Source organism: Hylaeus anthracinus, unplaced genomic scaffold (genome assembly GCF_026225885.1).
Source record: "Hylaeus anthracinus isolate JK02 unplaced genomic scaffold, UHH_iyHylAnth1.0_haploid 0, whole genome shotgun sequence".
NCBI classification, from domain to species: domain Eukaryota; kingdom Metazoa; phylum Arthropoda; class Insecta; order Hymenoptera; family Colletidae; genus Hylaeus; species Hylaeus anthracinus.
In genome coordinates this window covers 15,101,944-15,116,859 of record NW_026533254.1, presented here as the reverse complement: position 1 = coordinate 15,116,859, position 14,916 = coordinate 15,101,944, and the positions used below count along the sequence as shown (strand labels likewise).

Genomic DNA, 14,916 nt, shown 5'->3' with positions numbered 1-14,916 from the left:
TCGACAGGTTTGTTTACATTTGTTCACTTCTGGCCCTGTTCGTCCAGGTTTCATCGGTTCTGTTCAGTTCCATACAGTTTTCTTCAAAATTGATCCACTTTGTTCGATCAGGTTTGACCGGTTTCGTTCAGTTTGATTTCGTCTTGTTTAGTATTATTCAGTTTTTGACCCAATTTGCCCAGTTTGAATAGCTTTTTCTTTGAGTTTTCTATCTATCTGCGTTAAAAACTTCTATGGGTAGAATCTGTAAAGATCAGCCGTACGGAGTTTTGTCATGTATTCGCAAAATTATCCGAAGTATCGCCTTAACGAAAATGTCGTCAAGAAGAGAAGATTAATTCGGTCCTGGTCCACTCGTACCCGCTGTAAATCGATTCGGATCGTCTCGCTCCAACGAACGCATGGTTTTTCCCTCATCGTCGTTGAATCAGTCCCCCATTAAAATTTCGATGGAACGATAGGTTGTAGGAACAACACGCGAGTGGAAAGGACCGACGTGCACGCTCGTTCCGCTCGTGGATTCAGTTTGCGCGTTACGTTTCGTTATACCGAGTTACGAGTCGAACGTGACCGGACTGCATCGCGAGACGTTTGACGTACGACGAATAAACGCGATTCAAAAGTGCTTCGGTAACGACGAGGTCGTGGGACGTTTTGTTCGTGGGCCCGTTTCTGCTTTCAAAACCCGTACAGGCCCAACTCGAGCTCGTCCGACGAGTCCTGTCGCTGTCCTCGTCGTTTCGTCCCTTCTCTTTCAATTTTCTTTTATTAATCAATTCGTGCGGAGTTTCTACTTTATTCTCTCTCGACCCTTTCAGCTCGACGACATTTTCACCGCGGATTTTGATTCAAGCGTTACGGAATGTATCCGATTTCTTTCATTTTAAACGAAAGCACATGTTATTACAATTAAACGCGGAAGATGATATTTAAGCGTCTATTCTCGTTCGACTCGGTATGGTACGAAATATATCCGATTTCTTTTTAACGAAACTTCGGTAACGCGTGTGCGTTTTATGAGAACCTTTTAGAAATCATAATTTATCTGTTATTCGTTATTCGAAATTGTAATCTGAAGAAGAAGAAGAAGTTTGGTGATCGTTGGCTGTTGCCCAAGGGCTTATAAACAGTTAAGTCTGTGTGTAGCGAAAATAAGGATAACACCGCGAACCAGTCAACCGGGGAGGAAAGTCTTCTCCTTAAACGCTTCTGTCACGCTACACAGCACCGAGAGTTTCACCGCAGGTGTCAATTTGCTATCGTTGCAACGGCCACTCGCTCGCGTTTACGCTAGGAACTTGGAGCTACGTAGGTAGCTTCCCACCTGACCAGCGTCTATGAAACAAAATATCTGCAACAAAATATAAGCGTTCCATTGAAATTCTACGTATCACCTTCTAATCGTCGATACTAACGATCTAAAATTAAACAAACATTCGTCCCGGCTTCTTTTCATCGGTTCCGATCCTGCTCGACGGAATTGGCTTGGCGAGAAAGACGCGTGGGCGGTTGTTCGAGCTGTTACTCGAGGCTTCGATACGCGGATGTAAACGATCGCCGATAAGAAAGGTCGGTCCGCGGCCTAGCCACGATTCCGTGCCTCTTTCTCGATTATTTTTTCATCTCCTCGGGGAGCACTTTTTCCCTCAGGTGGAAACAATCGAACAATGGTCTGGCCGCCAGCCGAGAAGAGGCTCGCTGGTGGAAAGGAGACGCGGCGAAGCTGGATAGACGCCGCGGGTAAAAGCAGAGAAAGAAGGGGCGAAAGTTCATTGGGATGTCTATTGTTGACGTTACGCGACCGGTTTACGACCTCCCAGGTAGCGAGGACGATTATCCTTTCGCGTGGCCGCATGGACGAAGCGGTCGTGCGACCAGAAACGGCGTCATTATCGAGCAGTTTATTAAATACGCGAACGTCGCACACGTGAAACACGGTCGAGTGTCGCGATTAATTGCACCGATTACCTAGCGAACGCTGGGAATCGTCGTTTATTCGATACTTTTAATTAAGTGCCACCGCGCGTAGCCATTGGAGCACGCTTAACGATCGTTAACTGCGCCCTTGTAACGCGAGCTACCGAGAAAAACGCACCTTGCAACAGTTGAAATCTACCACCGGCACCGGTCCGCTCCCGTACCCTACGCTCGACTATATACCGAGCAGATGTTTGCAGCCTATGCCCCGCACCCGGCAGCACAATTATCCTAATATCAGCGGAGACGATAATGGGATTAATTTTTCGCCTCGTGGAGTCTGTCGCGTCCGCTCCTCGTTAATTGCGAGCTCGCCAAGATTACTTCGTTATGAAAGCGACCCGAGGGTTTGTTCTTCGTCCTGCTTTTAACCCTTTTAGTTCCAGTACGAGGAGTCGAGCCTGGGCGAGGAACGGCGAGCCTAACCAATCCAATTTGACCAACCTCGAAACGAAAATGACAGAAATTTTCGTTTCAGATAATTGTTAGAAAATTAAAAGAGAAATGTGTCGAGATATCGATAATGTTTATTTAAAACTGTAAAGAAAATTTGAATCGTCGGTTCTCCTCTGTAAGTAGCGTTCGCGAATAAAACAAATAGCCACTCTACAACGCTACTCGTTGAAATCGAGGCAAGAAATACAAAAACAGCGGTCGATTTCTTGTACGGTTTTATTACGTTTTCGTGTCACGCACGAGACCTCCCTTCTTCGTTGTACTTTTTTCTCTTTGAAATTATTTGCAACCCGCCGCTCGGAGCTGAGAAAGAGTCCCGAGATGGGGGGAAAAATTGCGAGTACATGGTCTCGCGGCACGATTAATTGCCCCGATTACGTGACGAGCGCCGCTGAATCGTCGTTTATTAAATACGTTTAATTAAGTGGCATCGCGTAGGCACGGGGCATGTAATGATCGCTGAAACCCTCGTCGTGCGTCCCCGTGGAAAAAGCCGTTCCAATGCATGTTGCTAGCGACCGTTGGGGCCTCCACCTGCAGTGGCGCGTTATAGCTTCGTGGGGCCCAAGACGAAATGGGACCGAGAAACGAGACTCGAGTACCAATTTCAAGAAAATAATAACTTAATGAGAACTCTATTTTTTTTTTTTTTTTAAATTATGGAACACTGTTTACTGGCAAAAGGAATATACAAGTCAATAACAAACAAATTCAGGAAAACTGTAGCGTCCGAATATTGAAGTCAGTAACTGTATATTTTCAACAGTTTTAATTCTCAATACCAGTATATATTAGGTTGCCCCGAAAGTTTCTTTCGCGAGTTGCACTCAGTTATTTGATGTGTTCGTGTTTACATAAATAAACAATCTAATTTCATAGATACTCATGTTGTGACAGTAATGGAGCAAAATGAATCGTGCACAATTCAGTAATGTAACATAAAACATGACTATTGTCCATGTATTACTTATTAGTAAAGCGAAAGAAACTTTTGGTACAACCTAATATTTGTTTTAAAAATGTTAACGTCCAAAGAAGTCCCAAAACATGGATATTCGAATAATTTTAATCTGCCCCGTATTCTGTAAAATCTAACTCATAATCTTTCATCTTACATCCATAAACGATACACAGCAGAGCCAGATATAATCGTTTAAATATTATTTAAAGCAACGTCGCATAGTATTGATTTATACGAGACCCCCTTTGGCCAGGGCTCTAGGCAGATGTCCCTTTTGCTTAAGGGACGATACGTCACTGGTTGCCACTGTGCAGCGAACCGCTTCAGCCAAGGAAAAAGATGGTTCGCTGGTCAAGCTGGTAATTGCGACGACAAGTCTCGGCCGAAATAATTTACCCCCGGTGTACGTGCACGTCCCGGATAAAATATGAAACAATGTTCGCCCTTGGGGGAGCTTAAACCCGCGAAGATTGCATCGTGCCGCTTAATCGCGCCGGCCGCCTCCGCCGCGGTAAAATATGATCGTTTCTTCTCCCCTAGCGTTCTGCGTAGCCGCGAGCAATTATACGCCACGACGAAAGAAAATAACGAGCCCTTTTGTCCACCCTGAGTGGTGCCCCCGGCGGAGGGGAGGATTCTCGAAAAAGCGTTTGTCGCTAGACCACCAACGGAACCCTTTCTTCCATTCTATCCTGAACTGGATACTCCCATTGTCGGCGCTCAGGTCCCCCGATGTTTCCTGTCCCGTAATTCTCCTTTCTTTTCTTTCCGTGTTTCTTTTCTAGAGGATTCGCCATTCAATGTTCGCCATTCGACGTGTTTCAGCCGCAAAATCTGGTCCTCACCGGAGAGTTTCCCAACTGCGACGTGAAGCTCTGCGACTTTGGCATCTCCCGGTACATCAGCCACGGCGCGGACATAAGGGAGATTTTGGGCACGCCCGATTATGTTGGTAAGTTAAGGTGGTTAGTTTAGATTTCGTTTAGCAAACAATTAGACTTTAACGATTAGATTTAATCGCGCTTTCACGCTCTTTGCTTCTTACTCGTTTTTAACCGACTTCGGAAAGGAGGAGGTTACTCAATTCGACATGTGTATATATATATTTTAAAGTCTATTTACACATATCCGTAACGTGTCGGTTCATTGAAACGTCCATTGAAAAACAACAGAAGAATATTTAAAATCACTGACACTGATGGAACATTACGGAACCGAACGGATACGGAACTGACACGTTACGGATACGTGTAAATAGACCTTTACTCTTCGCGTTTCTCTGTCATTCTCGCTCGATCCTCTGTTTATATACACAGTAACGTTTGGAAATAAAATCAAAACTATTATATTTTATAATTTGCATAAAAATAAGCGCATGTCAGATGGCAATTATCACCTTCATAAACTCCTTATCGTTATTACTCCCCTCTTCCAGTAAGTCTTGCAAATCACTTGAGCGATTTCCGAAGGTTGAGAGCCTCAATCAAGTCACTCGTTACCTTCGGTTCCCTTTTTACCTTTCGACTGGCGAAACATCCTGGTACCCGACGGGTGCTGTTCGGTTATTCGCACGTTTCGTACCGCGTAATTCCATTAGAGAAACAGGGCCGTTGCATAATTGAACAGAACAAGCCACTTCTCGAGCGGCAGTAAAGCCGCACGTGGCTCGACCATCGACCCAGAAGACCCTTTTACGAGCCTCCGCGATTCACTCCTGCGATTACTTTTGACTTCTGGCCAACGACTCCAGCCGTGCTCTCCACGGTGCTGTTGGCAAACGTTAACTTACGTGGTTCCCACGTACGGCTCGCGACCTTGCGCTCCTGTTTCCATATTTGTGTCTCGCGTTCCAAACGACTTCCAGCGAGACAATTGTTCCTTAATCGTCAACGAAGTTTTTCAGAAATTTACAGCGCGAAACTTACAAAGTGCGCATACAAAGCGAACTATTTTTTAAAGAAACGTCGTCAGCCAAGAAGAAGCTTTCGAAAATTCTGATTTAAATAAAACCTTGTGGGAATGTACTGCACTTCTTTTTCTTATAATCTTTCTCATAACTAGAGTTCCTTCGATCTCCTTCCACATAGATTGTACAGTTAGTAATACTAACGTCGCTAGTTACAATTTAATAATACAATAGTAATGCTTGCAATTTATTTGAAAACTGTTTACTCCTTATCATTGACTCGTGAACTGATTAATGAGAAGCCTGCGGTGCGAATTGAAAGTATTAAATTGTATTTCGCGTTCGTTTCAGCCCCCGAGGTGTTAAACTACGAGCCAATCAGCTTGGCGACCGACATGTGGTCCGTGGGAGTTCTTCTGTACGTCCTGTTAACGGGATGCTCTCCGTTTGGTGGCGACACGAAGCAGGAAACGTTCTGCAACATCAGCCGATGTCGACTGGACTTTCCCGACGACCTGTTCGAAGACGTGTCCGAGGGTGCTCGCGACCTCATGCGCAAACTGATGGTCAAGGATCCAAAGTAAGCAACTCTAATCGCTGTAATTCTTAGAGACCAAAATATATCTTCTCTAAACATCGAATAAGGAATTAGACATCGATATTTTATTCGTCGAGCAAAAGTTAGAATTTGAATTATATAATTAAACAATGAACAGTAATGTCGTTTTTCATTCGTTTGACATCGAATTAGAAAATTTCTCACCGATAGAAGTGAAGGAAACCATTGTATTATTTATTTTGCTATCATTTTATTATAACGAAGATCAAGTATATAGACGAGAGATTCCATCGCTACCCGCCGCAAATAAAATCAAATTTCATCCGTGCCCGGCGTTCCGTGGCTAGCTCATGGAGTACGTAACGGTTGGCCAGGGCCATCGTCATTGGAATGTCGTTGTCGATGCGTTCGCTGTGTAACTCGATGGATTGCTTTCGTTCCTAGAAGCTAAATAATGCCAACGTGCGCGCGACGTAACTAACAATGTTTCCGAGATCCATGCGCCGGCTCTGCCTATCTTCTTTCGCTTCGAGGTAAGCCGTGAGCGGTAAACGTTCTCGGTAGGTCGCGCCACGCTTCCACGAAGGCATTATTTTCACCAGTGCCGGAATTCTAAGTAGCTCTCCGATAATACTTATCCGCTAGTTCGTCTTAGCCTGTTATCGGGCCACGAGGCACAAGCGAGGGCGCAATTTCGTGGCAGATAAACACACTAGAGGCCGCGTTTCGCTTGGAAATGTCTCGAGCACGATCCAGCCATACTAAGCGGACGCGACGTTTCGTTCGTTACCGAATCCTGCTTGGAGGTACTTAAGGCTTAACAAGTGAGGGAATCGGTAGACCAGTCGATCGACCTCTGTAATAGGTATCTAGAATTTATTTGATACTTGGAACTGCTTACACCGCGGCGCGGGCGTTCACTTGTAAACCAAAGCCTTTTGTTATTTTATAAACGGTCCGAAACAACTCCAGACATGTATCCCCATATTTAACCCATTTACTGCCAGGAACATTTAAAGCGTTCTCCCTCGATGTGTAATCTGGGTTACTATTTTGATAATAAAAAGTGATATTAAGTTTAAATGAATTTCTTCCTCTTCTTCTTCTCTTGTTTCGCATTGTTATATGAAATAAAGGCTATAAATTTATCCCTCGAGTAACCGCGATCAATTTGAACTACGAGACATCTCGCAGGTGGACGGGTTAAATAAAATCTTGTATCAAGTACCCCTGTTTATTCAAATAACGGGAGTCTTTAATACTTCAAATCACTGTCGCGCACAGGAGCTCGTTAAGGAGTCGGAGTTTCACCTAGGGAATTCTCCTTGGGAGAGAGTAGGGAGCTCCCGTTCACGGGACCTCTTCCCCTAGCCGAGACGATTCTTTCACTCGGGACCTTAGCTCTCGAAACCCGATCGTCCGGCTTCCTGCATCGGTCGGTCGTACGTGGAAGCGAGAAACGGTCGGCATTCCATCGCGCGACGACTTTCTTCGAAACGGGAAGAGAGACATCGGCGCACCGAACGAGTTCCGCTGAAAAACTCGTAGATTTCCTTATCGTCGACCAGTTAGACAGCTGGGAGGAAGTCCCCATCCGCAATATCCGCGCCCTTCCAGCGCGATGCCTCGCGTATCTCCTTGTCGACGCGTCCTTATCGTCGCACGTAGGTACATACATACGCGCGTCGTTCTCGCTTTCGCGTCTTTTTTGTTTCGCTCTTTCGTTAAATGATTGCATACAGAAGTTTGCAAATGTATTTCAAGTGGAAACTATCGACCGGCGAACGCGTCTCGATGCGACATTTTACAGAAATCAAAGAAGCTAAGATAAAAGTTAACTTCTTCGTTCAAAATTCAATTCTCTTATCTGTCCCAAACATTTTGGAAAATTTGTACGAATAACGAGTGTATCGATTCAGTTCAAAGTCCTAATGTTTAGTTAAATTTTACCTGGTCCCCCTTTTTTTATACCACTGTTCAGTTTGGTCGTGATTCGCGTTCGTCGTCGTCGTTTCTCGTTCTACATAGGTCGTCTTCGTCGGCGTTTCCTGCTCTTTCACTTCTTTCGTCGCACGTTACGCAACCAGCCCGGCCCCGTTACAAGACATCCTACAGCTCGTGTCCGGATGTCGCGACGTCAACCGATCGGAAAGTCTACGACCGGACGTAGCGAGCACCGTTCCTCGACAAGATACAGTCCACGGCAAAAAGATACCGTACCCTATTGATTTCCTACTGGAAAGACTGTTTACATAGAGAGACCCCTTCAGAGGCTATTCGTGTAACGTTCAACAACCTCTGATAAAGGCTAGGACAAGATTAGGACGAGCACTTGTCGAACCCAACTTACAATGTTCGAAGCGATAACGAAAAATCAACTGTGGAATATCAGCTGCAAATTTTCAACCGTTTCTAATTGTCGAAGTTGTTGGATTAACTTCATTTCATGTAACAAACATGCACTCTGAAACGTTATAATAATATAGTTCGTCCAAGAGACTACATCCATATTGAGAAATTTCTCTAAACAAGTTTAAATTTCAGTTACACAAAAACAAATATCCGATGTTAATCCAACCCTGTCTCTTTTTTTTTTCCAGCGAACGTCTGACCGTCACGGAATGTCTCCAACACTCTTGGTTCGGGATGTTCGACGATCCCCAACCGCCTCTTTCCACATCCAGCTGCCCGACGATGGACCAGTCTTCGATCCAAACGACGACGAAGTCTTCGCAAGAGACGAAATCGCCCGTGAAATCCATCGCGAAGAGTACAGAGCCATCGACGACGTCCGCTCCGAGAAACGACACGGAGAAGCAGGGCCAAAGATCGTCGACAACGAACATCTGCCAAAGCACGGAGTCGAAGCTTACGACGCGAGCCGTCTCATCGCACACGGAGAACCTCTGCTCCAAAACGAAACTGTCCGCCAAACCCATCAGATTCGGGCTGAGCCCCGACCGCAGGGACACCTTCAAAAGGAACATGGACTCCCTGGCGCAGAAGTTTTCCGGTACCGAGATCGTGATCATCGAGTCATCCGGCTCCAACGGCGCCAGCGTCACCGCCAACGTCACGCAGAGGAGGGCGACTGCTACTCACACGATGCCAGCTGGCGAAGTCTTCAAATGTACGCCGGTGTTTATCTTGGGAGAGGAGCAGCAATGCAGCGACAGTGGCAGCGACACCGTCTCGGAGATCTCGACCGACAGCTCCAGCGACCGGAGCAGTATCTACTCCGACGACTCGCTGGACTTCATCCTCTACGGAAAGAGCCAAGGCAGAGCCAGCTTTCCGTTCGCGGCGACGGACTCCGGGTCGGAGAGATGGGAGCCCAGGCATCAGCAGCAGCACAACAGGGTCTGGCCCAGAGAGTGCAGCGGGGTCGTCAGCAAGGCTCTCAGCCGTTTCACCTCCGAAACGCCGAACGCAAAGATCGCCAAGATGTCGAGTCCCCCCACAGGCCATGGAAAGACCAGCCTGGAAGCGCTCAGGGAAAGGAGCGGCAACCTGGTGGTGATCCGGGAACCGGTCAGAGCTGGCAGGTACACCAGGTACAGCGAGGTGCAGTGCGAGTCGGTGCAGGCACGGATTCGACGGTTCCAGGTTCACGGAGCATCGTAGACGCTTAGAAAACGTCTCGTCCGTGACGAGCTTCCCCGAGCAGCTTCGAAGTCACGCGTCGACGCTTGGATGATCGCAGGGGACTCGTTGTACATATAACTTTACGGTGTACAGTATAGTTCGGTATCGCCCGTTGGGAAGAATCGGTACTCGGTCGAAATAACCGAGGATGTATACGGGGTGCCTTCAAAGTAGGCGGTACAGCCCGATGGAAGGCTGTGTTCCTCTCGCGCCGAGAAGTCTCCGGATGCAGCGTCGAATTTAGATTTCAGAATTTAGAATTTAAACATCTGGGACTGCCAAAATTAACGAATGAACGTCACAAAAGAATTAGATTTATTTTTGCCAGGCATTTGAAATTCGAGTATTCGCTTTGCGTAGTTTTCTGAAATGTTTTTAATCGCGAGTAAATCGTGAGCTTCTGAGAATGAGTTTCAATCGACACGAGAGACGAGAATCATTTTTGCCAAATGTAGATCCTTAGAGAAAATCTTCTCTCTTAAACACGAGTAAATGCTGCTATTTTCACGTCAAAAGTAAAACCGTTGTTTGCTACAAGGATGTAGAAAACATTAAAAGCTAGCTCATGTCCAAGTTCGTCGTGTTGCTTGGAATTAATGTCCCTATTAATTAATTATCTCTAAATCCTACAAGTTAATTCGACTTTGCCCGGATGGTATCCTTTGAGGGGCACCCTTTGTTTCAGCTGTTGTAAATACTTAAGCGGAACGTGTACCGGTAATTCGTGACGCCCGTTGTAAATATTCGGACGACCGAGATTCTACGAGAGGGAAGAAACAGCGACCGGACCGCCTCCAGGGGTACGGTACATTGCTCGTTGCGTCGCGTTTCGAGGGTTTCTTCTAATGTTTCTATCGTACGATAACGCAAGAGCGAATCGAGGATTCGTCGTTGTATATAGGAATGATTGGATTCGAGGTGGCAGGGTTTTTTTTTTTGTTGAATGATCGAATGATAGAATGCGAGAGAGCAGGACGCGTCGCCTGGCAACTCGTTGTCTGCCATTACCGATAGACTGACCGGTCGTCCGTTCGAGCTGAACGGAAAGAAGCGGAATCCGAGTTGCACCTAGTCGTTGGCGATGCGAAAGTCACTGGGATCCGAACCTCGCGATTATTACGCAATCTAGGAAATGTCGAGCATATGTCAGACTCTGTTCGGGATTCCAGAGTAGCGACGATCGTTCGCTGGAGAAAATTGGGGTCCAACGTGTGAGAGAATCGACACGGGAAATCTCCTACTATTTGTCGAGGGGAACCTTTTACCGTATCTTTCACCTTTTACCGACAACGATCTCTGTATATCGGATGTGGCATGGGACTTGGAAGCGTGGGAAGCCTCTGTGCCATCAGAGAAGCCGCCATTTTGGAGAACCGAAGTACTAAGGTTTTTGGATTCACGTGTACAATTGTTTCTCACAATCATATGTATATTTCCGACTGTTTAGTATGTAGTGTACTGTATGCTACATATCCCAAAAAACGCGCCTTTTGACGAAGAAAACAAAATTTGAGTCGAAGATTTTATAATACTTAATCGTGGGTCCGTTGAATTTATCTTTCTTTGTCAATATGAATGTGAACAAAAATTACAATTGTTAATATACAGAAATTTGTTCATCAAAATAAATCGTTATACATAATAAATAACGGAGGAGCAATTTTCAATTCGTTATTTCTTTGGCAAAACTTACAATCTGATTTATAGAATAAAATCATGCTTGAACGAATAGAGTCCCACACTGCTGTACGTAATTTCTCGTTGAAATAAAATTCTTCCAACTCGTGTCTCGAACCTCTTTCCCTGAGTCGATTCGTTCGCCCAGCGGGCCACAGTGGTAATTCGCGCGAGCGACTCGGTGCCGACCGGTGAATTCGCCCAACTAGCCATAATCGTAATCGATCGTCGCGATAATAGTAATTCGAAATTCGATAACTTCGGTGCCTTTACGATAAGCGTTAAGAGAATCGTATGCGCGCGCACAGCAGACTCGAGAATTACGTGATAGAACGCTTCCAATTAAAAATTGCAACGACTCAAACACCCGACAAGATTCATCGACGACGATGACACTGGCAAAATTTGAAGGGATCGCGATAAAGATCTTCATTAGAGTTTCGATTGGAAGCGTTCGGAACACGTTCGAGAGTTGGTATCGCGGTGAAAGGTGCTTGTGACGTCCGAACAAAAAATTAATTGGCAGATAACAGATCTAACGGAGGCACCACTTATCCAGGATCTCAGAGATCCAGAATCTCGGAGATCGACAGAAGCTTTTACGCCGTAGCAACGGAAGCAGAAGCACGATCGATAGTTGAATATCTAGGTTTGATTTGTCAGTTAACTTTGTTCACGACTATACAGAGTGTCTCTAAAGTCCGGGTACTTCTTTAAAAAAAAAAATCTATATTTAATCTATGGAGAAAAGTAATTATAACTCGTCTCACTGGCTTTTTCTACGTTTCCAGACTTTAGAGCCACCCTGCACCATTCATCGCGTAACTCGAGCGCAAACTCACACTCGTAGTGCCTACTTTTATTTTCGTTTCCGTTCGCACCACCGTACTCTTACCAGAGGTGGGCAAAATTTATATTTGAATAAAGAAGTAGCTAATGAAATTTGTATTTAAATAAAGAAACTAGAGGGAAACGTTTTAGTGATCGTAGATTGGGTAAACATTAGTTTGGTGTTCGAGTGAAAATTTTTTCCATCTCTTCCGTCCCATTGTTTAGTTGCAAAAGGAAGGAAGGGGAGCGCGGTGGTGCGAGGGGATGCGATACTTTTAAGAAGACTCGACGAACGAGAGACCTCTTCGGTTCGTACAGTGCCTTAGCCTTAGTATGGAAGATTTTTACAGATCGTGGCGTCGATCGATCGAAATTGAGAGCCTAGACTAGCTTTAGGCGTCTCCAATTCTTCTCGCTGGTTCGATGGCGTCTCCCGAGAGAGATCGATTAGACGATGCGAGTCCAATCGGCGCTGGATGTCCAAACACTCCGAGATCGGCAAAATTCTTATCCAGTAGAAAACAGAATCAAAATGGTAAAATAAAATGAAATTTGTTAGAGTATTCCTATTCCTATTCTATCATTCGAAGAGAATTCTGCCCATCTCTGCGTACACTACTGCCCCTCGACGCAGCGGAACAACAACTGCCCTGATAGTAGATAGATAAATCTAGCCATCGAGAAACATATCCGGGGACGAGTCTTACTCGCGAGAATGGAACGACCAGAGGTGGCCGAGATCCTTCTTTGAATGAACATTTTGAATAAAAAATGATAAATAAACGACAGCTCACGCGCTACGAGTTTAATTAGTGTCATTATTCGTGTTACGGCGTGACAGTATTTTTTCACGGTAGTCGAATAAATTCGAACCGATTATTTATTATTATTCGGTCGAATGATTCGGTCATCTGTTGTTCGAATGAATTTTTCCCCACCTCTGTGAACATCCGCAGGCTGCTCACTTTGTCGAATTAAAGTCGCGATCTTTTTCGCACCGTGAATCAAATATATGGATATATAAATAAATATATATATATATATATATTTAGATACGTTTGCAGCGCGGACCTCTGCGTTGCGTGGCGTAGCCGAAGCGATAAGGGCGAACGCTGAATAAATCTTGCGGGGCGCGAACTTCGGCGATCGAAGGGAGCGCTCCCTGAATGCTAGTCATAAATCTCGCTCGTCTTCCTCGTCGAATTCGATCGTTTCTTCGTGACGTTCCTTGCAAACGAGAAGGTGAAACATGGCCGTGAAGATTCGAGGGGGACGGACGAGTGTCCAATGGAAATGACGAGTCACGCGTCGACGCCGATGGAAGCGATTCGATCGATTCGAAATTTTTTAGATGTTCGCATCGGTTTCGTAGGCTTTTGTATCGAATTATTTTATTAATCGAACGGGATCTACATTTTTTCAATCGAGATTAAACGATCTGTTATTTATTCGTTGGATGGAAGATCGGCTGAATCAACTCCTGCAAAACTTATGCGTACACCTGATACATCCTTCGTGTACGTTTGAACGCTCTATACAAGAATCGCCGAGTTTGCTTGTCGATGGGGCGTCTTGGACTTCGAGAGGATTCCAGGTCACTTACCCTTTAGAAGTATTCCATATTTTTAGTACAGCACATTTGATTAGGAACTCTATAAAAAAAAAATAAAAAAAAAAAAAAATAACGAAACCTTTTCTGACGTAATTTTATAATATTTTCTCGCGGGAATGTTCTTACTATGAGATATTTCGACTATATTAATATTCGTGAAAGGATAGACGACCAGGAAATAATTTCTTTCTTAAGAGACAAATGAAATTCACGCCCAGTCCAAAGCAGGATCTCCCGGAGAATCTTTATACATACATCCTCGTCATCCAGAACAAAATATTGTAGTATCGATGCTTGTACCAAAACTATTGATATTGCTAAATAATAAATCCCCGTAATCGTAAGGTACTAATTAAGTGACCTGGTCGACCCGCCCCGTGACGAAGCTGGCTTCTGTTGCCAGCGGCGTAACCAGAACTTTCAAATAAGGGTCGTCAAATATTTTTTTTTACATCTGTGTATTTATAAATAAAAGTAATTACCTTTTCGCAATATCGATTGATTGTCTTTCGCCGATATATTCCGAAGAACGGATATATCGACGTAACCATTTTCTGCGTTCGGTGAATCCGTCGGTTTTGCGAATTCCTTGATAGGGGTGGCTCTGGTTGCGCCGCTGCTCGTCGGTGACGCGCGAGAAGGGAACGCGAAGGGACCGGGAATACGAATCGATATAATCGCGAATCGTCGTTTCCGGCGGACGTGAATCTCGTGGATCGAGGAGCCGCTTAAGAATTCGACATCGCGAACATTGTTACAGGCGTTCGTCCGTTGAAATTCTGAGACGCGTACGGCGACAGGCGTGGACGCACGATGATATAAGAACAGCGATTAGCGGACTCGTAGAAAAATCGCGTACTGCCAGCGGGGCTGTGCGCAACGAGCGAAAGAGATCGGAGAGAAAGCGAGAGAGAATAGAGCGAGAGTGAGTCGCGTGAATTCGTGAATGCCTCTGAGAATCAAAGGAGATTAAAAAATCATAGATACCTGTAATATAGTTTTGTTACTACAGGAGAGGGGGGCGTGTGTCCGAGCGAGTCGGGGCACCGTTTCTCGAGGCCAATTTCGTCGTTATTTATTTCCGTCTGCTTTCTGTTCGGCATAATCGCATTTAATTATTCTTTGCATTCGCGTTTTGTTTTCGTGGCGTTTATCTTTCATCCGGTTCGGCCTCGTTGGAGAGCGTGCTTCGTTTCTCTCTCTTACACGGACACGCCCTGGTCTCCGACTTATTCAACTATCATTATTATTATTATTATTATTATTATTATTATTATTATTATTATTATTAT

The 14,916-nt window shown here is 45.1% G+C and overlaps 1 protein-coding gene across 1 annotated transcript in view; it reads left to right on the top strand.

Annotated features, from left to right (window-relative positions):
* The window catches only part of LOC128885426 (serine/threonine-protein kinase 17B-like), an 82,256-nt gene that overhangs the window by 67,072 nt on the left and 268 nt on the right, over positions 1-14,916 (top strand). The window contains exons 4-6 of the mRNA XM_054139475.1: positions 4,220-4,346; positions 5,652-5,880; positions 8,460-14,916. The exon at positions 8,460-14,916 is cut by the window's right edge and continues 268 nt beyond it. Of these exons, the coding sequence (XP_053995450.1) occupies positions 4,220-4,346; positions 5,652-5,880; positions 8,460-9,483 (1,380 nt within the window). The 3' untranslated portion in view covers positions 9,484-14,916. The remainder of the gene's footprint in view (positions 1-4,219; positions 4,347-5,651; positions 5,881-8,459) is intronic.